At 43.6% G+C, this 25,065-nt stretch overlaps 1 protein-coding gene across 10 annotated transcripts in view; it reads right to left on the bottom strand.

Moving 5' to 3' along the window:
* Nucleotides 1-25,065, bottom strand: part of ZNF521 (zinc finger protein 521) — a 466,135-nt gene that overhangs the window by 402,185 nt on the left and 38,885 nt on the right. For all 10 annotated transcript variants that reach the window (XM_060243880.1, XM_060243883.1, XM_060243886.1 and 7 more), the window contains one exon: nt 11,781-11,960. In XM_060243880.1, coding sequence (XP_060099863.1) covers nt 11,781-11,960 — 180 coding nt within the window. The remainder of the gene's footprint in view (nt 1-11,780; nt 11,961-25,065) is intronic.

The following is a 25,065-nucleotide window of genomic DNA, read 5'->3' as shown; positions in this document are numbered from 1 at the left end:
AAGAAAGATTCAGAGATTATGGAATAATCATCTCCAAATCGATCAATTTTCCCCTGAAGGTAAAACTGAAAGAAATAAAAAGTTGAACAGTTCCAGCTACAATGCTTGAAGTTTAAAAGAAAAGTACCCCCAGGGCACATTGTGGAGTGATCCCTATCTCCTTCTCCTGGTGCTTATTAATAGGTCAGAGATCTCTGTTACATTCGCACCATTCCCAGGTGATATCCCCAACTAAGGATGGTGACCTTTTAGTCCAAATAAAGAATTAAGAACAGGAAGTTCTGCTTCTTTAAAGAAAGTTTTCTTCCATCATCAGCCATTTTTGAATCAAACTGTAGATTTGTCAAAAGATCTCTATATCATCTCTACAGTCCTGCTGACAACAGAAGAAGATATAACAGCCATAAACTAACCATATTTCTGCCTAAATTAGCCATGATTTCACCCTTTTGTTCACACACAGGCTGTTATGATTATGAGATGCTATAACAGACATTAACCATAGTCTAGAGTAGGGGTGGCCAACGGTAGCTCTCCAGATGTTTTTTGCCTACAACTCCCTTCAGCTGCAGCCAGCATGGCCAATGGCTGGGGCTGATGGGAGTTGTAGGCAAAAAACATCTGGAGAGCTACCGTTGTCCACCCCTGGTCTAGAGGCACACACAAGCATCCACAGGAATTATGGAATACAGGAATTATATGATTATCCTTTACAACAGTTCGGCTTCTGCCCAAGCTGTCAACAGTTATTAAGACTCCCCAAGAGTTGAAAGCAGTCTTAGGGTTTAACGTGAGATTTGCTTAAAGGAAAACAAAACAATATGGAACAGGGAAGAACCTACCCTAGCTCCACAGAAAGATTAATGTATACATACTTGAGGCAATTTCCCTTAAATAACACTCACAACAAATTCCAAAACTGAAAATTTTAATTCAAGCAGCAACAACAAAAGTAATTTTGTGTCACTTAATGTGTCAATATTTATGCTTCTGTTTTTTAGATTTGTGGTTGGTTCTAAAACCCTAATCCTATGACATTGTTCACTGAATGTCCTATCCAGCTGATTGCACTTACTCTGTGTAATTCACCTTGAGTCTCAGTGAAAAAGACAGACTATAAATAAGATAAACAGAAAAATAAAATAGTCTCATAGCTATCAGGGCTGTTGTCCTGCAGATCACTCATGTTAGATGGGCTAAATATGGGACATGAGGCATGAACAAACATCACACCTTGTACATGGTCCAGGCTTGTATGTTTGCTTTCTTTTCCTAATATTATTTAAATGTTACTAACATTATTTCAATATTTAAACTATTCATTAAAATCAGAATATTTTCTGAAAACTTTTCTGATTTGCATTTTCCTAGAAAACCCACATTGCTGAGCACTAGTTGAAAGTAGTGCAGTGGGCAAAATGTGATAACTGGTGGAAAAACTAACTAAAAGGGGCTTGTGGTGGACCTTTTGTCTCCCAAGAGACTCTAAATTACATGAGCTCAGTCAGCATAGGTTAGAATCGTTTTGCAGCTCACTTGCTCTCTCTCACACAAATTAGGTATATTGGTAATCTTGTGCTGAAAACTAAATCATTCATGCTTCTAAGATATAAATGATCTACATTGTGTTTATAAACTAGTAAAATAACTTTAGGATGATAAGAAAGCAAGTATTGCATACATGTCCAACTTTTGGGGGGGGGCGGGGTAGGTTTGGAAGGGTCCATTTTTTGAGTTTCACAACTCTTGAAACCACTCTATAGCTATATTTCAATACCACAATTAGTAGAAAATAAATTGCCCCACCATGCCCCTTAAATAATTCCCACAAAAACAGCATAATGTTCCTAATTCATCTAATGCCTCCAATCTTTGCAGAATGTTTTTGTGTACAATATGCAAAGGTAAAGCTATCTCATTCCATTTCTCTGACAGTCTCAATCACATTATGTAGTTCCAGTAATGCACTGTAACTGCATTTTGTAAGTCATCATAGTAGGAACACTATCACATAACTTGTAAGACCTCAGCTGTTCTTAAATATTACTATGAATTATCGTATTCTATTTTACAGTACTTTTATTATACAAGTGTTTTATTATTTATCTGAATTTGTTCTCACAACTGTCCCATAAAGTATATCTCATTCTTACTCCATTTTAAAGATGGTTTAACTTGCACTCAGGGAAACCAGAGCTGAGTCGGAATTTGAACCCACATCCAAAACTATCCAGTGCACTACATAATTATTTTCACATACTATAATTTTACATGATATCAAAAGCAGTAGTAGTTGATTTAAGTTGGGGATTAAATTGCTAAAATCATTTCCCCCCCCTCCCAGAAATGGTGAATGCGCATAGATTTAATTTCTTAGGCAGCGAAATCTGTTTTATACTGCAATAGAGACCCCCTCATATTCCACAGCAGTTATCCCATTTGTTATCAGATTACAAATTCTGGGGGGGGAGGGGAAACAAAATGAAATTAAAAAAAAAACTCTCAAAGAATTCTCTGGCACCAAAAAGACTAAACATTTATTGTGGCATAATCTCTCATGCACTAGAGCCCGTTTTGTTGAATTCCTCAGCAGTCATATGATGTACAAAGGGGGCAAAAACTGCTTATAGTGAGCAGGAGAAACGAATACATTCAAAAGTCCAAGGGAAAAAACCCATCAATATTCCTTGAGCATTTTAAGTAGCATCAACAAAATATGTGGAAAGATTCTTTGCCCCTGAAAAAGGAAAAAAGCAGACAATCTTCAACGAATAATACATCACAATTCTCTCAGCCAGTCTGAAGGTCTGAGTCCCAGTTTGTTTTTTCTATATGACAATGGGACCAAAGGCCATAAAATGCAAGCAGTAGGAGTACATCTGTCACATTTCTACACAGAACCTGACATGTATCAGGGAAGGTTCTGATGTAAATCAGATGTGATGGACCTACAGCCTCTTACATAGCCTTTTGGTCTACTGTTTATAAACTTTTTACTCTGTGTGTGTTTATGAACTTGTTTATGAACTGCCAACTGGGAATAAAATTCCATGCAGCTGATGCTTTGGTTTAAAAGAGATTCACAGTGTCAATGGATTTAGAATGGTATAAGGATTGTACTGTAAGAAATGATACATCTGTTATCTGTTAAGCTAGCAAACAGTTCTTTGCTCTAAATTAAAACCAGAGCTAGAGTACATTAAAAAACCATAAATACAACAATCAAAACACTGGGCAGAAAAGAGGGATCACCAAACCAAACCAAAAAAAGTTTTTACCCGCTGGTAGGAGACAGATGAGAATGTTCCAGAGACAGATGAGAATGTTCCAGACTTTGGGTGCCACTATTGAAAAAGCCCTTTCTTGTGTTGCCATCTGCCTAATCTCAGAAGGCAGTGAAACTTAAAGCAGGGTCTTGGAAGATGACTGTAGTGGTCATGCAGATTCATAAGAGAGCAGGCGGTTCTTTAAGTAGGCAGGTTGTAATGGCTTTAAACAGACTTGACAGCCAGTGTAGATGGGCCAAGACTTAAGTGATATGGTCCTTACATCCGGGGTGGAATTCTAGCAGGAGCTCCTTTGCATATTAGGCCACACACCCCTGATATAGCCAATCCTCCAAGAGCTTACAAAAAAGAGTCTTGTAAGAATTCCACCCCTGCTTACAACCCAGTCCTATCAACATAGCATTCTGTTATCAGTTGAAGTTTCCAAATACTTTACAAGGAAAACTCCAAACAGAACATTTGCAATGATTTAATTTAGATTTAACCAGGAGTTGCATCACAGTGGAGAGACCTTTTTCTGCCAAAGAAAGGCTGCAACTGGCTGTCAAGGCTGGTAAAAGGCAACTTTTCAACTTTTCAAGGGTGGTAAAAAGCAATCCTGACCACAGCTGCCAGCTGCTTATCCAACAGTAGGCCTCGGTCCAAGAGCTCTCCCATAATACAGACTTGTTCCTTCGAGGGGAGTACAACCTCATCCAGAATGGGTGACACCTTAAATCTCAGGTCCAACTTTCCACTCATCAGTAGCATTTCTATCTTGTCAAGATTAAGTTTCAATTTATTAGCATGCATCCAAGACTTCCTCCAGGTATCAGTTCAGGGTTTCTACAGCCTTTCTGGGATCAGATGAAAGCACAAGATAAGCTGAGTGTCACCCCATATTTCCAAATGACTTCACCCAGCAGTTTTATATACAAGTTAAAGAGCACAGGGGACAAGATGGAACCTTGTGGGACCCCACAGCCCAGAAGCCAAAGGACTGAGCACCATGTCCTTTGTTTTCTATTGTGTGAATAGTTTCTTTAAGTCTCTTGACTGTTTCAAGAACATGATAAGAAATGTGAGCCATGAGTAGAGATGACATAGGGAAGGTGGCATATGGAGCAATTAAAGTATTAGAAACATCTTCAAAGTCCTAAAAATCTCCCTTGGAATTCAGTAGACAACCAGCAGAAAAGTTGAAAAATGCACTACAGTAGTAAAACAGAAACAGAAGGAAAACCTATTGTAGAATTTTTGTTTGTGAGGACAGGCAACAGGCAAACAGTTTACTCAGTCTGCTTTATACAGTTCTTTGTACATGTAACGTTCATGAAGTATGTTCTTAAGAGCTGTGTAATCATATTTCTAAAGCCAAAATGTATTTCAGCCATGCTTTTGCCACATAATTACTCTCTCAATGCATAAATGTACATATGTTGTATACTAGCTTGAGCCCTCCGGAGAAGGACGGTATAGAAATACAAAAATATATAAATAAAATTCTTGTCAATATCATCTTACAGAGATGGGAGTTCAGAGCTTGGAAATATTTGGAACTACAGTCTAATGTTTCAATCCTGAGCTAGTCTAATTAACAATAAAAACACAACTCAGCAGGGTGGATCCAACAGTGTATTTTCTTGGGTTCCATAAGTTCCATTTGTAGAGTGTGATTGTCATGGGTCCCATCTGCTCCCATAACATCCTGAAATGGCCCCTGAATTCTACTTCCTAGGAAAGAATGGACTTTCAGAGGCCATTTTGGGTTCTTGAGTGCAGGGAGATTTCAAAAGTTGTGCTCCACATATGCTAGTTGTTTTGCCTGTGGAAACAGCCACTGACTCCATCCCAGCGGAATTTCCAGCCACATGATCCAGACCTCCACAGAAGTCCACCTCCTTATCTCCAGTGCTGGGGCACGGAAATCACAGCAGGATGGATTCAATGGCATGTTTTCATGGGCCTACATATTTATAAGCATTTAGCCCACAATCCATAATTAAATATGATTAAAGCTACTGACACCAGTGGACTTAAACCAAGCTTGAAGAGCTGATTTTAGTCTACAAATGGAAGCCATTTTCTATCTATACTGAAATAATTCAAGGGTGAATTGCTTTAGTAATGATTTGCTTTACTAATTCAGGGATGATTCGCTTTACTAATTTGCTTTAGTAATGAGTGATGCTATCCTCCTAAGCGCTGCTACACTCACAGTTTTAGAAGGGTGTATGTGCTTAGGATGCACTGTAAGTTTTCTTCTAGTTTTCATTCTATTGATTGACAGTAGTAAGATAAAATGAGCCCCAGTTAACAAATGCATGCATACCAGCATGTTGCTATTTCCTGACTCTTGTAAGGGCTACTATCTCCATCCCTCCAACAATCATAAAATTATATTACAAAAGACTGACTAAACCCCTACCTATAGGCTGAGTCCAGACCACCAGCTCAGGGTGGCAGTATGCCAACCCAGAAGTAAGCCAGCAGAACCTGGAGTGCCCCAGAGCATCCAGACAGCTGGTGGAAGAGGGACGGGCTGCGGGCACCCTGGAGGAGCATCCAGAACACTCATGTGTCCCGTCTGCCACTCCCCAGGTGCTTTCCAGACACTTCCTGGCCATGCAGACAGCCAGGGAGGCGCCGCAGAAGCACTCCAGCAATTAGGCATCGGGTCCAGGTGAGTTGTGGGCAGGTCGGGAGCAGGACAGCAGGAAGATGTGCATGTTTGGATGCGCTTTTTTTGTGAGCTTGCCTGCCATTCCTGGGGCAGCTTAAACTGCCTGTCTGAACCCAGTGATAATGTAGTATTTGAAACTGTCGGTCAGAATAAAGCCATCTTATATATGTCAAACCTCATGTGCATACTTAATACACTCTCTGGACAGGGACAGTTACACAAAAGTCCTATCTACATTAATAGATCATCCTTTCAAGTAACAGTGCCAAACCAAAATCAAATTGTAAGTAAGATCAAAAAATTAAGATTTGGTCAGACATTAATGTCTTCCTGTAGCTTGTGAGGGCTCAGTACTGGGTCCCATGCTCTTTAACTTGTTCATAAATGATTTGGGGTTGAGAGTAAGCAGTGAAGTGGCTAAGTTTGCAGATGACACTAAATTGTTCAGGGTGGTAAGAACCAGAGAGGATTGTGAGGCATTCCAAAGGGATCTGTTGAGGCTGGGTGAGTGGGTGTCAACGTGGCAGATGAGGTTCAGTGTGGCCAAGTGCAAAGTAATGCACATTGGGGCCAAAAATCCCACCTACAAATACAAGTTGATGGGATGTGAACTGGCAGAGACTGACCAAGAGAGAGATCTTGGGGTTGTGGTAGATAACTCACTGAAAATGACAAGACAGTGTGCGATTGCAATTAAAAAAGGCCAACGCCATGCTGGGAATTATTAGGAAGGAAATTGAAAACAAATCGGCCAATATCATAATGCCCTTGTATAAATCGATGGTGCAATATCATTTGGAATACTGTGTACAATTCTGTTCACCGCATCTCAAAAAGGATATTATAGCATTGGAAAAAGTGCAGAAAAGAGCAACTAGAATGATTAAAGGTTTGGAACACTTTCCCTATGAAGAAAAGTTAAAACGCTTGGGGCTCTTTAGCTTGGAGAAATGTCGACTGCAGGGTGACATGATAGAGGTTTACAAGATTATGCACGGGATGGAGAAAGTAGAGAAAGAAGTATTCTCCCTTTCTCACAATACAAGAATTCGTGGGTGTTCAATGAAATTGCTTAGCAGTAGGGTTAGAATGGATAAAAGGAAGTACTTCTTCACCCAAAGGGTGATTAATATGTAGAATTCACTGTCACAGGACATTGTGGTGGCTACAAGCATAGCCAGCATCAAGAAGGGTTTGGATAAAAATATGAAGCAGAGGTCTATCAGTGGCTATTAGCCACAGCATTTTATTGGAGCAGCATTTTATTGGAGCAGTCTGGGGCAGTGATGCTCTGTATTCTTGGTGCTTGTGGGGGGGGGCGAAGTGGAAGGGCTTCTAGCCCCACTTGTGAACCTCCTTTTTTTGCCACTGTGTGACACAGAGTGTTGGACTGGATGGGCCATTGGCCTGATCCAACATGGCTTCTCTTATGTTCTTATGTGAGAGACTTGCAACAAGCCATAGCCTCACCCATTTGTTATTCCTTAATGAGTCAAAAGTGGACTGAACCAGGAGAGTCCTCAAACACAGGATCTCTCTTGACCCACTTTAAAGAGGCTTTTAAATTTTGAACAGAGGGAAAGTGCAGAGACAATAACATCCAAACAGAGTCTAAATTAGGATGAATATGGAATAGTAAATTTACACTGAAGTCTTTAAATTCATTCAGTTTGCATAAGAGATAAGCATGCCTCCAGAATTCATAAAAATAAATACCTGATACAAGCAACATCATCTTTGGAATAAATAGCTCCTAATAAACCTTTATTTAGATTACTGGATCAAATTAGCTTGACATCTTTGAGCTTACTTTACAAAAAATACGATGCAGCAATCTGAACTAAATTTAGTAGCACAGATTTAGTAGCCTAATTTAATCACCTGGAATTTTGGGAACACATATTTCTAAGGTTCCCCTTCATTGTCTACTTTAGTTGCACTGTTTATTAAAACAAAAGAAACATCAGAAAAAAAGTTTTAAGAAGTTGCATCATACTGCTTCCAATACCACTACCAAGGTATTTGCTCTGTTCGTTTTGTAATAGAGCCTGTCTTTTAATCATAATATCCACTGAAGACAGGATAATATCCAATATACTGGGACTGAAGCTATTATACTCAGATACAGACTGACTTAGTTAATGCAATAAGCTCTGTAATCATCATTCAATACAAGTAAATTATTGATCAAATATTTAAAAATCACCAAAAGTTAAAAATGGTTACAGATTTTTTTAAAAATGCATATTATACATGCACACACACACACTTGCTAATGTCCAGATTATTTCCAAAGAGAAAAATTGACAACCACTGGTCCTTTGGTGCTTAAAGCTTTTATTTTCCAAAACCTATTTGGAATATTTTTCATTTGATTTCTGTCCTCTTCTCCAGCAACACCAATATGCCAAGCTTATTAGGAGATTCAATGCCTTTCTTTTAAAAACCGTTCTTTTTAAATTTACTCAAGTGGCAGACCCATTTTAACCCTCATTTAGCATGGCAAGTTCTGCCCTCCAGCATGACTTGGGGTGAAATGGATCAGGAGAAGTGCTCCAGGAATTTCTCCTTTCGCTTCAGTTCCCCAGTTGCCTGATATTCAGTTCATGCTGCTTGCAGTCACTCAACTCATCACCCAGTTCTAGGTGAGAAATGATAGAGAATTACAAGGGGGAAGTCGAAGAACAATTGGAGGCACAAAATCTTTCTTTTGTGGAAAGTTCACCAAGGACAAATTGACTAATTGGAAGACATTACAAGGACAAAGCAAGAAGAATCAATCCAACTGCATAAAGTAGCACCTTGCCAACCAAATCAGAAGTGAGTCATTTCAAGTATAAGAAAGGACTGGACTGAAGTGGAAGAGATTATTTACCCCACTGGAGTTGAACAGTATTTTAATAAACAACAGCAAAAGAACAGAGAATTTAATATACTGTTATATCTGTAACAAATTTTCATTATCTGCTATGTCAGTTTATCTGAGAGATTTTTCAGCATAGTCTACTGGTATTCCCTTTGCTCTTCCATGTGCCCATTTTCTTTCTACATAAACTAGCTGCATACTGAGTACAAACATATGCTGTCTTATACTGAATCAGACCACAGCCATATAGTTCAGTACCATCTACTCGCAATAATTTTACAAAATTCAGGGCAGATATAGTTCCCTGTTAGATATTTCTCCATTTTTAAATATGGAGGTGCTAGCAACTGAAACTGGACCTTCTTAATGCAACGTGTTTTACTACTGAGCTATAGCCTCTTCCAAACTCATAAGCATGTAAACTAATGTTGCGACTTTGTTTCTGGAGCAAAATGTACACCACAGTGCAACCTTGTAAAAGGCAGATCTGTGCTTCTTGGCATGAACCCTAAGAACCACAGAACCTTCTAAAATGGTGTGGAACGAAGCACAGGTGATTCAAATGTTGCCTTAATTAGTAGTACTCACATTAAATGTGAAAGGGCAACCTCCTGTTTCATCCCCTTCTCACTGTGCCATTTTTTCTATCTACTTCTGTATCCTGCTAGTCTTCCAAAGAGAGAGGATATACAGTCTGCATAACTGTATGCTGAGAGACTGTGATTGGTCAAAGTCACACAGTGAGCTTCATGTCAGAGTGAGGTTTATTTATTATTTATTTAAAACACTGTTACGATGACTTTCTACTAAACTTATGGTCTCCAAGTGGTCAACAATCAAAACCTTTAAAGTAAGCTTTTAAATTACAAATCAAACAAAAAGCATACAATTACTGTATGCAGACATACACAGTAAGGAGTGTCATGAAGAAATGCTAGATGAAACAAATGTTTTCACTGACTGGCAGAAGACAATGATAGATGGGGAATTCCACAATTTTGGCATCATAACTAAGAAAGCTCTTTCTTAGGTTGTCAAAAATCTAGCTTTAGACAGAGAGGGCACCCAGAGAAGGGCCCATGAAGATGACCACAGTGGTCAAGTAAGTTCATATGAGAGCAGGTGATCCTTAAGATAGGTTGGTCCCAAGATGCCCAGGGCTTTAAAGGTTCATACCAGCACCTTAAATTGGCCCCAAAAGCTAACTGGAAGTCAACAGAGGTGGAACAAGACTGAAGTGATATGGTCCCTGTGACACACTCCAGTCAGTATTCTGCCTGTAGTATTCTGTAGCTTTCAAACACTCTTCAATAGCAACATCACATATAGTGCATTGATCTGAGCCCAGATCTCCCAGAACCTAGTCCAGCACTCTAACCACTTCATCATAATGGCTCATTCCTAAATTATCCATGAGTGAATGGCTGGGAGAGGGGACAAGCAGCTATCCATGGTAGGGCGAAGGTAGCCACATAGTCCACACTTTTTGCAGTTTTTGGGGTCTAACCCTGTAATTTCCAAAGACTTACCTTATATGGTCCACCACACTAGTATGACACCTGAAGTTAATGTTTAAACACAATGGCCATAACCTAATTTCAGTGCCTTAGTGAAAACTGAAAGTAATGTCACAAGAGAATTGATAAAGAATGTGGCACCGAACACTTTATTTCATATATTATGTCAGGATAATGAAAATATGTTTGATTCAACCAAAGGCTACTTGCCAATGGAGGGCCAGTAGTTATGTCAGAAATTACTCTGATGTTGAAAATTCAGAATTTCTAATAAGGTTTCTGAAACTGCCCGGTATTCCTCAGGGCTGGGGGTTCTGGATTGTTTTGCATGGATTTGGAATTTTTTTTTCACTTCTGAGTTATTTTTCATTCTTTTGCGTCAAATATATTTCCAGATGACTTAGTAAGTACTGGAGACTCTAACTGATATTATTCTAATATTTCACAACTGGGGCTATTTGGAGTTGGTAATTTTCTCATCCAGCATTTTCCACTTCTTTTGGCATTCTAAAATGGTTCACTCAAACTGGATTTGCATTCACTCAATTCCGCCTATTCCAAAAAAGGCTGCCAAGCTCCCGCCAGGGGCGGGGGATCTCCAACCCACCAGCACAGAACAGGCCACCGGAGGCATCCTTGCCCCCAAAGGGCCCTGTCATTGCGTGATGTGCCCTGTGCAATGACATCAGCCAGAAGTGATTTCATCAAGCTGGAGATGCTGTAGGATTTGCAGTAAAACTCTATGGTACCATAAGGTTTTCACTGTGAATCCTAGAGCATCTCTGGCATGATGACGTCACTTCTGGGTGATGTCATCACACCACACATAAGAAGCGTCCCCCACCCCAGCGGTGGAGGGACTTGGTAACCTTATATTCCAAACACTGCTAAGAAAACTCACCAAGAAAAATGCATCCTTATTTAGGGCATGCCCATCATTAATGCCCAAAGACAAGACAGTAAAATACCAATTAACATTGTTTCCACAGAGTGTCAGCCATAAAGTCTTCCACTACATTCCCCTTGATTTCTGTTCACTGACTACTACCCACCATTTTTAAAACTATAATTGCACTTTTTCATCGACGTGTGGAAGCATAACTTATAAACACATGTGCTTGATTTGTTTATTTTTAGTCAACCAAGGGCACTAACATTACAGCATGGAAGCTAGAATATGCAGGTGAAATGGGCAAACAGAAAGCTTCAGTATTGTCTGATGGAATACAAAGGTTATCCACACTATGGGACAACTCAAACAGAAGCCACTCACTGTACAACTCTGCTCCAGAAATCATATCAGGCATGCCAAGAACATTACCTGAATACCCTGAGTGTGGGCATAAAACTGTGGTAAAGGGGAAAATTAGGAGAGCCTATGAAGAAGGGACCTGAAAAATCAAAAATAGAAAGGTGCAAGGAAACACAAAGTGGTAAGTATTGTTTACCTGTCAGTTGACATTGATTAATCTTGTGCTCTGTGATATCACTCAGTGACTCAAACACCTGGAGGCAGCTGTCACAGCTGTGCACAGCTTCTTCCTCTAACTCCTCCCCTTCTTCCGGCCTTTTCTTACAATCTATCAGCTCTCCATCTTCTGCCTTGTCTTCAAGTTTACAGTTCAGATCTGAAAGAAAATCAACACTGTGACCCCAGGGCATTTAAAGAAGAGATTTTTTTTAAAAAAGGACTCAGACTAGATTGTTGTTGTTGTTGTTGTTTACATTTCCCAACAAGCAGAAAATACTTCTGGCTTGAGCTTGCAGAGTAAGAACATTACACTACATTTTACTGTTCAATAAACAAAGAAAGCATCTATCCTTTCTACTCTCAATGATTTTTCTTTGCAAACTGTTCCCCCCCTGCAAAAGCAGCACTTCCATTTGCCACAGTTAATTTTGTCAAGTTTAATACAACTATTGGGGGCTTTTCATCACTTGAATAATTTAAAAGAATAAATCCCTCCTACAATTCAGCACTAACAACAGAGACAAAATGTACTAGTGAGTGAATTCAGAAGATTTTGGGTTTGCATTAATGTTTAAAGCAAAAACCAAACAAAAAACAGCTAACTGCCCTGAAAATAAATGTGTTTCACTTCACTAACCGTGCAATACTAAGAACAGTATCCTGAGAGTAAGCCCCACTTAATTCTTACTTAATTCTACTTAGGTGTAATGACTATAATATTGGACTAGAGATCTGGGAAGCCCAGGCTGAAATTCCAACTCTACTGTGGAAGGTTGTTGGGTGACCTTGGGCCAGTCATTCACACTCAGCCTAGCCTACCACACAGGGTTGTTGTGAGGATAAAATGGAAGAGAAGGAGAATTCTCACTGGAAAGAAAGCTGGGGTGTAAATTAAATAAACAGATATATTCAACATGATCCCATTTATGATGGGGCCATGAAAAGAGAAATTAGGTATTTCTACAAACTTTGGCAACTCTCCAACCTTAATAAAAATGCAAAGAGGCACTAACTGACAAAGCAATGTTTGCAGTTGTGCAGATATAACATAGCTCCTGAAGCAGCTGGCTGGCAGTTGACAGAGAGGGAGGAGAGTGTGGTGGTCAGGAAGGGAGGAGCCAACTGACAGCAAATGAAGAGGCTGCATCAGATACTGGTGGCTGTAGAAGTCCAAGTCTTGAGGAAGGGAGAAACAGGTGATGTGGGGAAGGGCGGGCAGGGGCAGCACTACAGGCAGTGAGGAAGGATCCAACCAGCAGTGGTACACATGGGTGAGCAAGATGGGAAAGAGAAGATGGCATGGAAGCAAAAATAGAGAAGAGTAAGAGGCAGCAATGAAGCAAGGGAGGGAAAGGCAGTGGAGTGGCAGAGAGAAACGGCAAAAGAAAACAGGAATCAGTGGGAGGGTGTGCCACCATGAACATGAGCCAGACAAGCAGAGGTTGTGGTGTTACAGGTGAGGGAAGAAGGGAGAAGCAAGTGAATGATGTGGGGAAGGTAAAAAAGTGGGGGAGAGTGCTGCTAGAAGACAGCAGAATCAAGATAAAAGGATGGGATGGGATTTCCCACACCCCACAGATCTCACTGTCCTCCCTCTTGTAAATAAATCACCAATCAATTTATCACCAGCTAAACTCTGTCCCCAAAGAAACTGCATCATCCCACCCCCTATGCCTTAAAATTACATTTGAAATTATTTAAACTGCCTGTTAATGAACCAAAGCAATACTAATTTGCAGTGATAACTAGCACAGTGCAATCCAAAACAGAGTTACATCTTTCTAAACTCACTGAAGTCTGCGGGCTTAAAAGAGCATAATTCTGCTTAGGTCTGCAGTGCAAAAGCCTTCATTTTGTTATTAGCGGGTATGGCAAGGATTAACTATTCTAATTCTGTAAAAGCAGCAATGAGCCCAACAAGTCATCAAAAAGTAAACTGGCCATCATAAAAGTCTTGTGCATAGTAGAAAATAAACTCTACCCAGCAGTATTTCAGCTCTAATGACTGTAATTTCTTACATTACTTTTAGGGGGGAAATTATCCATATATTGAAAAGGCTTGAAAATATAATATAACCCAATAGCACTTTGGTTCTGCTGCTGGAAGCCATCAGTACATCACTGACACCAGCTACAATACACCTTTTTAGGGCTTTTTTTTGTAGAAAAAGCCCCAGCACTCATTTGCATATTAGGCCACACCCCTGACATCACCACTATTTTGCACAGGGCTTTTTTGTGGGAAAAGCCCAGCAGGAATTCATTTGCATATTAGGCCACACATCCCTGACACCAAGCCAGCTGGAACTGCATTCCTGTGTGTTCCTGCTCAAAAAAAGCCCTGCACCTCTGTATAAGCAACATGATGCTGCCATGACTCTTCTGAGCCAATGCTTGTTTGGTGTAGTGAAGTGGCTACAGATGAACCAGTTGAGAGTGAATCCTGATGAGACGGAGGTGATGCTGGCTAGTCAGGCTGTGGTCCTAGAGAGTTTTGTGCACCCCGTGTTTGATGGGGTACAGCTGAGTTTTATTGAAATAAAAAAGCATCAGAAAATATTCCCCCCAATGCAACCCTGGGTCAACAGAATCTGAGACAGGGGAGCTATTGTCTCCCACCACTAACATTCTTCTAGAACATTCTTCTAGAAGCAGACCTTATTTTCTCCTAATATATCTCAGTTTATTTTATTTTATTTTTTTATTTATTTTGGTTAATTTATATTTTGCCCTTTCCCGGATGGGCTCAGGGCGGATTACATCCAGATAAAACCAGTCACATACAATAAAATGTATGTCATATGTGCAAGAAAAAAGAGATCTACAAATAGGAAACAGCAAAACATATGTAATGCACTGGAAACCGAGACGGTTTGAAGGCAACATTCTTTATTGCGAGCACATTACAGAAGTGAGTACACGCGGCCGGGGTCCCGCATATATACATTTCCCCGGACGGCCCCCCTGGTCTGACCAGGCCAATCCTGGTCGGTTAAACTTCCCGCCACAGATGTTGAGGGGCGGGGCCACCGGCGAGCCACATCCGGGAACCTGAGGGTCTCCCTTAGGTGACCATTGCCATGCGGCCTGGCCACTTATGAACAATACATAACAACATATATAACTCACATTGCTTCATACATATTATAAGGGCATACAGTACTGTTTTCTAGGTCAAGAGTGTCAAACATGCAGCCTGTGAGCCAGATCCATCCCATACAGGGCTCAAATCCAGCCCCCAAGACTTCCTTCTCCAGCTTCCTTTCCAGGGCCACTACTGTAGCTGCACAGTAGCTTGCTTTTTCCCCAGCTGCCTCAGTGGCTCTTTGCTTCCTACCTTCTTCCCCCCTGCCCCACAGAGCTCCATGGCTGTTTCCTACTAGAGAGATATGAAGACAAGTCTCTCTCACACACACACTCACTCACAGACATACAGACACAGAGAGAGAGCTTTTGCTTCCTTTTCCAGGGCTGTTCCTCTTTTGGGGAAGGAGGGGAAGGAAAGAGTGAGAAAGAGTGAAAACAATGTTGGAGTCCCATTGCAGGTTTAAGACCAACACGTTTTGTTCCAGATATAAGTTTTTGTGTGCAAGCACACTTCTTTGGAGGGAGAGGGTGGATGGATTTCTCTGTTCCTATATAGATTTATTTTCTTTTTAAAAAGACTCTGATTAGGAATTATAACACTTGGATCCATCCTTATATCTTGGTGAGGGAACTGGTTTCAGATGGTGGGGTAGGGCGGAATATAAATCAAATAAAATGAAAAAAAAAATGAAATGTCAAATGATAATGGCACACATTGGTAATAAAATGGGAAAACTATCTATTAGACAAGTAATCATTTTTTTAAAACTTTGTATTATGATGGTATCCAAATATTACTGTGGTTTCAATACAGAGATTTGTGCTGTTATATACCAAATCAATATTATTACTACTATCTCTCAGTTCAGTCCAAGAGGATGTATTGTCTTGAGCTTCATTATCATTGCAATACAGCAGTCTCTCTTTCTAATCTCTCTTTGAAATTCCTTGCTACTGCTACTCTTAGGTCAGCAACTGAATGCTGTGGTTTCTAATCTCAGATTTATGTCTATTTATTCTTTGCATCTTCCTGTACTGAATCCTCCTGGATGGAATTGAGACCTAGGTTTCCTGTCTCATTACCAATACTGGTATCTCCACACCTACTACCTCTTTACATATCACACCTAATCCAATCAAACCAGCTATTGTCATTCACCTGCTATTGCCATTTGACATCTGAAATCACTTTTATAAAGTTTATATCTCCAGTACCTCATGTTACATTTTGTGGCACACGTGGCGCAGCCCATCAAAGTGATACTAATGTAAGATCTAGCCCACATAACAAATGAGTTGGACACCTCTGTATTAGGTCTATCCAACAAAATACTACCAATATTTATTTATTTATTTATTTATTTATTTAATGGACTTATATCCCGCCCTTCTCACCGAAGTGTCTCAGGGCTAGGGTGGCCATAATGTCTGAAGGCCAGCCAGGGACACCTTGGGGGGGGGGGGGAAGGTAGGGGTGTGTGCGCGCGAAGCGCGCGTGTGCCGCCGGAAACAGGAAGTGACGTCACTTCCGGTGACGTCACTTCCGGCGATGTCATGCCACCACCGAAAACAGGAAGTGACAGCACTTCCTGTGACATCATTTCCCCCTGCACCACCTGCCGGAAACGGGAAGTGACATCACTTCCTGTGACATCATTTCCCCCGCGCCACCTGCCGGAAGCAGGAAGTTACATCACTTCCTGTGACATCATTTCCCCCAAATGACATCATTTCCCCCAAATGCCACTGCCGGAAACAGGAAGTGACTTCACAGCGCTTCCTGTGACGTCCCCAAAAATCCCCCAAATATCACCGCCGGAAACAATTTTGTTCTCAAATCCTGTATATACTTCATCAGTATATGGGATAAGGCACTTTCTCAACTGTGCTGCATAATGCAGCCTATTTATTTTGTCCTGTTGGCTCTGTTGGCTCTATCTGCGCCACCTTCATCACTTTCGGGGTGTGGATCCCCCAGTGGGGTGGGCTCCCGACTCCCTCCGCCGGCTGTTTCTGATAGCCCTGCGCCCCCTCTTTCATTTGATATGTGTCCCGTGCGGGTGCCACCCTCCTGCCGGGAGATGCCGCAAAATGAGCCCCCTTGAGGCTTATGTCGGCAGGGCTCGGGGGAAGCAAGCTAGACTGCTGTTCTTTTGAGGGGTTATAGAGTGTTTCGAGCCCCTCCCTGTGGCATCGGTCCCATCATTGTGGGACCCAGGGGGCCGGCGCAGCGGCCCGCTGAAGCAGCCTGTCAGTCACTTCCGCATCTCGACCTGTGTTATTAGTGACAGGCTGCTTCGGCAGGCCGCTGCGCCGGCCCCCTGGGTCCCACAACGATGGGACGGATGCCACAGGGAGGGGCTCGAAACACTCTATAACCCCTCAAAAGAACAGCAGTCTAGCTCGCTTCCCCCGAGCCCTGCCGCCATAAGCCTCAAGGGGGCTCATTTTGCGGCATCTCCCGGCGGGAGGGTGGCACCCGCACGGGACACATATCAAATGAAAGAGGGGGCGCAGGGCTATAAGAGACAGCCGGCGGAGGGAGTCGGGAGACCACCCCACTGGGGGATCCACACCCCGAAAGTGATGAAGGTGGCGCAGATAGAGCCAACAGAGCAAACAGGACAAAATAAATAGGCTGCATTATGCAGCACAGTTGAGAAAGTGCCTTATCCCATATACTGATGAAGTAAATACAGGATCTGAGAACAAAAGTGCACCAGAAGCCACAAACACAAAGCTCCCTTACACTGAATCAGTGCTTGGGTCCACCAAAGTCAGTATTGTCACATAAGAACATAAGAGAAGCCATGTTGGATCAGGCCAATGGCCCATCCAGTCCAACACTCTGCGTCACATAAGAAGATCAGGGAGGGAAGGGGGGGAAGGGGAGCCCAAGGGAGGCCGCTGCCGGGCCGCGCTGCGGCCCGGGCGGCCTCCCGGTGAGTCAGGGAGGGAAGGGGGGGAAGGGGAGCCCAAGGGAGGCCGCCGCCGGGCCGCGCTGCGGCCCGGGCGGCCTCCCGGTGAGTCAGGGAGGGAAGGGGGGGAAGGGGAGCCCAAGGGAGGCCGCCGCCGGGCCGCGCTGCGGCCCGGGCGGCCTCCCGGTGAGTCAGGGAGGGAAGGGGGGAAGGGGAGCCCAAGGGAGGCCGCCGCCGGGCCGCGCTGCGGCCCGGGCGGCCTCCCGGTGAGTCAGGGAGGGAAGGGGGGGGAAGGGGAGCCCAAGGGGAGCCGCCCTGAGACACTTCGGTGCGAAGGGCGGGGTATAAATCCCAATATAAATAAATAAATAAATAAATAAATAAATAAAATAAATAAACATAACAGAAGCCCTGTTGGATCAGACCAATGGCTCATCCAGTCCACCACTCTGGTCACATAAGAACATAAGAGAAGCCCTGTTAGATCAGGCCAGTGGCCCCTCCAGTCCAACACTCTGTGTCACATAAGAACATAAGAGAAGCCCTGTTCCATCAGGCCAGTGGCCCCTCCAGTCCAACACTCTGTGCCACATAAAAATATAAGAGAAGCCCTGTTGCATCAGACCAATGGCTCATCCAGTCCACCACTCTGGTCACATAAGAACATAAGAGAAGCCCTGTTAGATCAGGCCAGTGGCCCCTCCAGTCCAACACTCTGTGTCACATAAGAACATAAGAGAAGCCCTGTTGCATCAGGCCAGTGGCCCCTCCAGTCCAACACTCTGTGCCACATAAAAATATAAGAGAAGCCCTGTTGCATCAGACCAATGGCTCATCCAGTCCACCACTCTGGTCACATAAGAACATAAGAGAAGCCCTGTTAGATCAGGCCAGTGGCCCCTCCAGTCCAACACTCTGTGTCACATAAGAACATAAGAGAAGCCCTGTTGGATCAGGCCAGTGGCCCCTCCAGTCCAACACTCTGTGTTACATAAGAACATAAGAGAAGCCCTGTTGGATCAGGCCAGTGGCCCCTCCAGTCCAACACTCTGTGTTACATAAGAACATAAGGAGGGAAGGAAGGGAGGAGGGAGGGAAGGGAAGGGAAGGGAAGGGAAGGGAAGGGAGGAAGGGAGGAAGGGAGGAAGGGAGGAAGGAAGGAAGGAAGGAAGGAAGGAAGGAAGGAAGGAAGGAAGGAAGGAAGGAAGGAAGGAAGGAAGGAAGGAGGGAGGGAGGGAAGGAAGGGGGGAGGGAGGGAGGGAAGGAAGGAAGGAAGGGGGGAGGGAGGGAGGGAGGGAAGGAAGGAAGAAAGGAAGGAAGGAAGGGAGGAGGGAGGGAAGGAAGGAAGGGAAGGGAGTGAGGGAAGGAAGGGAGGGAAGGAAGGGAGGAGGGAGGGAAGGAAGGGAAGGGAGTGAGGGAGGAAGAAAGGAGGGAGGGAGGGAAGGAAGGCTGCCCCCTCCCACCAGCCGCCCCCCCCCGCTTTCGGCCCCCTCCCTCCCTGCCCTGCTTACCTGATACCAGGGCTGGTCCAGAGGCCGGGGAGGCGGCGGAGAGGCCGGCGCTGGTCGCAGGAGGGCGGCCTCCCGGTGAGTCAGGGAGGGAAGGGGGGGAAGGGGAGCCCAAGGGAGGCCGCCGCCGGGCCGCGCTGCGGCCCGGGCGGCCTCCCGGTGAGTCAGGGAGGGAAGGGGGGGAAGGGGAGCCCAAGGGAGGCCGCTGCCGGGCCGCGCTGCGGCCCGGGCGGCCTCCCGGTGAGTCAGGGAGGGAAGGGGGGGAAGGGGAGCCCAAGGGAGGCCGCCGCCGGGCCGCGCTGCGGCCCGGGCAGCCTCCCGGTGAGTCAGGGAGGGAAGGGGGGGGGAAGGGGAGCCCAAGGGAGGCCGCCGCCGGGCCGCGCTGCGGCCCGGGCGGCCTCCCGGTGAGTCAGGGAGGGAAGGGGGGAAGGGGAGCCCAAGGGAGGCCGCCGCCGGGCCGCGCTGCGGCCCGGGCGGCCTCCCGGTGAGTCAGGGAGGGAAGGGGGGGAAGGGGAGCCCAAGGGAGGCCGCCGCCGGGCCGCGCTGCGGCCCGGGCGGCCTCCCGGTGAGTCAGGGAGGGAAGGGGGGGAAGGGGAGCCCAAGGGAGGCCGCCGCCGGGCCGCGCTGCGGCCCGGGCGGCCTCCCGGTGAGTCGGGGAGGGAAGGGGAGGCCAAGGGAGGCCGCCGCCGGGCCGCAGTGCGGTCCGGGCAGCCTCCCGGCGGGTCGGGGAGGGAAGGGGAGGGAAATGCAGGCCACCGAGTGAGGGAGGGACCGTCCCTGCACGTGTGCACGGCATTTGGCGCATGCGCACAGCCCGCCAATCGCCGTGCGCACGCGCAGGGACGCTTGCTCCCTCACTCCCCGCCTTCCCTGCCCGTGCGCGCGGCCCGCCGGCTCCTCTAGCTGGCTAAACCGGGACTTTTAATGGTCCCGGTATAGCCAGCTCGGGAGCCGTGAATTGGGGGCCAGAATCGGGACTTTCCCGGGCAACCGGGACGATCTGGCCACCCTACTCAGGGCGGCTCACAACACAATAATTCACATAATTCAGTTTAAAACATTTACAAGTACAGTTAAAACCACAATTGATAACCACAATATAGACTCTGGTTACCAACTATAGGAAGCTATAATTAGTGTGGTTCTTATATTTTACAGGGGACACCTGTGGTATACAAGTGTGTACCTGCTACTATCCAGGTTACACAATACAGACCTTAAGCTGCTCAAAAGCAACATATGCTGAATCAAAGGGAAAGACCCTTTTAACTTCCTGTAACATATGATCCTGATCCCAAACTTACTCATCAGAACATTCGAAACCTCTGCAGCAACCTCAGCCAAGCAGTTAGAATACTGCTAGGTTATAAGCAGCTGAGGAAAAGAAATAATTGTCTTAACTGTTGCAAACTGACCCCGACATCATTAAACACTTGTTGGGAGGCAGCATGTGCACATTGCATACTATTAGATGTTCAGCTCAAGCTCCCAGTTTCATCTCATAAAACTGACAGCACTCAGGGAAATGTGGGCACTGGGTCTGAATTTTAACATGACTATTTAAATGCTGCACATAAAGTTTACAGACCTGTTTGTTTTAAAATAAGGGTAGAGTCTGACTCTGCTTTAAGTAGCATGCTAGAGGGAAGAAAAGGATGCAACAATGCTCCCTGCTTATTATTCATGAATTCTGGCCCTTAACAAGAATCCAATAATACAACCAACATGCTCACATACACACATGCATGCACACTCTCACACACACGAAGTATCAAGCCTGAAAAACTGTTTATGCCAATGTGTCTTACAAAGATCTAACTAGATATTAACACTAGAATTATTTTCCTATTTATAAATTGAAAGCCATTATAAGGGAGTAGTTGCTTCCACTTATGTATTCACAGATACAATTCTATTGGGACAGGAGTTGGCCAACTTAGTCCCTTCTGCTGCAAGTTCAAAATGTATGCTTTAGCAAAATGCCATGTTAGTTTTTAGGTCAACTCTTAAGGGGAAAACCTGTGAGACCTGGGTTCAGTCACAGCCTCAGTGTAATGAGTGGTGGCAGCCTCTGCCTCTCTTGATGAATATATTACCACTACTACATTTTTCTTGGAAAGAGACTTTCACCATAAAATAAAGTCAAAGATATTTGGAAGCTGCCAAGTAGTCTGAGAGATGGCAAGAGCCACTGTCTAAATTAAAACACAATAGGATATTAAAATATTATGCACCAGCTCGGATTGGTCAGTAGCTACCATAACCAAGTCTAGCTACATTCAGTCCTAAACTGACAGGCATTTTATGATGTAGGAGGATGGGTACACTGGGAGCGGGGGTTTGGGTTAACAGGAACCTATCATCATACACCCTGAGGCTCATTGTGCCTAATGATTTCATAGATGGGGTCCAGCGATGTCATTGGTTGAGAGCTAGTAATGTCACATTGAACAGTTTATAGTATTTTCTAACATCACTAGCTATCCACCACATGGTATCTGTGTATAATCATAATCATATGCCATACTTGGCTATTCACCAAACTAAAAAGTAAAATGACATGGGAACTAGAAATGTGTTAAATGTAAAAGGTAGTGCCAATTATTATAGTGTGTCAGACATGGTGATCAGAAGTGACACTGACTTCTCCTCAGAGTCATTTCCCTCCATTTTCTCCCACTTCAGGGTCAGAAGGCTGCCCAACACAGCAAACAACCTTATAAAAGGCCGAATATCATCAAAATGGCACACCATCAGTGATCCACAGAAAAATTATTTGATTATGATCACATTTATACATTTACAAAATTTATACTCCTACCATTCTGCCATCATTGGAGACAACAAAGCAGCAAACAAATCACTTAAACCAACAAAAGCCCACATCTCTAAAAATTAAAATAAAAGGTAAGATGTGTATACAAAACACAGTGCAGGAAGAAGGGATGACCAAGGAAATTCCAAATGAAACAAAAAAAAAAGTCTTCACTCACTGGAAGACAATGACAACAGAAGGGGATGGATAAGTCTCCTTGGGAAGGGTTCCAGAGTTTTAGAACCAGAATCAACAAGGTCCTCTCCTGCGTTGCCACCTGTCTAATCTCAGAAGATAAAAGCACCTGAGGCATCTTGAAAGATTACTGCTCAGGTATGTTCATAAGGGTTTAGGCAGAGTCCTAAACACTTTCCTTTCAAAAGGGCTAAACACTAGTATTCCTAACACTAGGATTCCTGACTTAAATAGGTGAAATTACATCTATTTTCTCAAGAGAAGTTGCAGGCCAGGGGGCATAACACTGTGGGGTAGAATTTCAAACCATGCTTGGAGGGGGGGCATTAATCAGCAATTAATTCCTAAAATAGGTTATTTCCTCCAACCAACAATTTATCCCCTTATACCAAGAAGACAGACGTGTTCAGTTAACGTGTTGTGCAGGTAGCAATTCTGCATATAAGCAAAGTTCTGTATTTTCAGCATTCAAATTGATTATTCTTGGCACAGATTTGTTTAAATTCTCCCAAAGACCTTGATTTCCTGCACTCAGATGTAGTGAAGCATAAGATTGCTTAGATAGTATGCCCCTTCAGGCTTTTGGCATTCTGTAGCGAAGCACTTCTTTTACTGGTATGAAAAGTTCTGTAGTTTTTTGGGGGGAGGTTGTTTGAATTCTCCTCTTTGGAGGTTGTTTGAATTCACTAGGCACTGCAAGAAGTTCTTCAGCCCGACTATGTGCCCTGCATAGTCTTCAGCTCTAAAAGATCTATATACATTTCTGAATTCCAGTTTCAAAGCCAAAAAAACTAGATATTAGGACCTGTGGCTCCAAGCTCTTTCTTGCCTTGACAGGGAGAGAGTTTTTAACCTAGTAACAGAATGACTTTGGTCAGAGTCTTCTGGCCAGACAAGGAAAGGGTCTGGGTGTCATCAGGACCATCAGATTTCTTGATTGACAGTTAATCTGAATTCTAAAGGTATTTAACACCAATGTTTCAGATGCTATGGGTCCTCTGCCAACACCATGGTTAGGTCTTATCAGAGCAGTCAGTACACATTCCTAAACAGATAACAATCCCTAAATGTATAAGAAGTGCACTATTTGTTTATAAGTATTGGTTTGTCTTTTCACTTCTGTAAGATGAATACTGAAATTGCTTCTTGCTTGAAAATGTGTGCAGTAGGGTTTTTTTCAATAAATAATAGATAACTTGGTCTCTCTCTCTCTCTCTCTAATTATGAGGTCCCTGCCAGTTCCACACACAACCTTGACAAGCCAAGTGGGATGGGAGTCTTAAGAAAAATTCCTATACTACTAAATTCCCTAACTTTTGCTCATGTCTGAGTAGTGTCCTCTATCCTTTAGCTCTAATCTAGGTTTTTTTAATGTTCTGAAGGGGAGTATGAGGGCAGGACGACAGGAGCTTGACCATTATGAATGCCAACAGCCTGGAGAAAAAGTATCCTGTCCCTTTAACAGAGGCTTAATGAGATGGTGGTGTTGCTTAGTATAAAGATTCACCTGCCCGTTTCCATACATTAAGCCTCTACTAAAAGGACAATTTTTCCAGGTTGTTGGCAACCTGATTATAAATCGCACTCCAATTTTCCACCCAGTGTTCTCACATTGCTATGAATATTGAAAATGATGGAAATGAAGGAGGAAGTAAAATGGCTGGGAGAAAAGGAGACGGGACAGCGCAAAAGAGAGTGAATGAAATTAGGATACATTAAAACTGACTCAGCGACAGCAGGCTTGTAGTCCCCCCCCCAATTCCTTCCAGACAATCTAGACCAAAAAACAAAAAACCTCCTTGCGCATTGCCTCTTATATCTTTACAATGAAAAAGGATAGAGATGCTTTTAAAAAACAAAGCTATGGATTCATAGGTGGGGTGTGACATTTTTAGACTGCTGAATCCCTAGTTACTCACATGCCACCTTACTTGAAAACTTTCTAATCCATAATATAGCCACCTGATTCTAAGCTCCACCCCCACAGCTATGAAAACTCCCTCCCAAAAAATTAAAACTGAGTTACAAACAGCAAGTTCTGTGTCAGATATCATACCCAATGCTTAAGCATTAATTAAATACACAGAATACATACAACAAACTGTCCACCTCTTTCCATTGCAATGAGAAAGGGGTGAACAGGAATTATCACCTTGAGCTTTTACAGTACTCCTTCCACTGGGGCTTCAGCAGGAAACCTAATCCGCTAATTGCTAATAAATACAGCAGGAAACATAATCCGCTAATTACTAATAAGGTTACAAAGCTAAAGGTAGGGCCTGGAGGTCTTCTGGAATTATGGCTGAACTCCAGATTGTGGTCAGTTCCACTGGAAGAAATGGAAATTTTAAATCGCAGACCATACAGCATTATATCCACACTAAGCTTTCTGTCCTCAGACTCTGTCTTCATCAGTCACTGCTCCTAAATCTCCAGGAACTTCACAAGCTAGAGTTGGCAACTCTAAGTGCTAAGTGCATGAAAGAAATGCTTTCCACTAGGGTTAAAAATCCAACAAAAGTTCCTTCAATCCCACGCAGGCATCTGCCTTTTCCTTGCAGGGACAGCACGGGCAGTCAGCACACAGAAGACTGTGAGTGGGATATTCCTTACCAGATTGCTTGTCTAGCATGAACAGGGGGAAACTTGGTGCCTAACATCATATAAAAACTTATTTACACAGCGAGTGATTTAATTGCCGGACGATTTGATGATGGTCACAGCCTGAGACAGCTTTAA

This window comes from Heteronotia binoei, chromosome 7 (genome assembly GCF_032191835.1).
Source record: "Heteronotia binoei isolate CCM8104 ecotype False Entrance Well chromosome 7, APGP_CSIRO_Hbin_v1, whole genome shotgun sequence".
Taxonomy (NCBI): Eukaryota; Metazoa; Chordata; class Lepidosauria; order Squamata; family Gekkonidae; genus Heteronotia; species Heteronotia binoei.
This window is presented reverse-complemented; position numbering and strand designations above follow the sequence as displayed.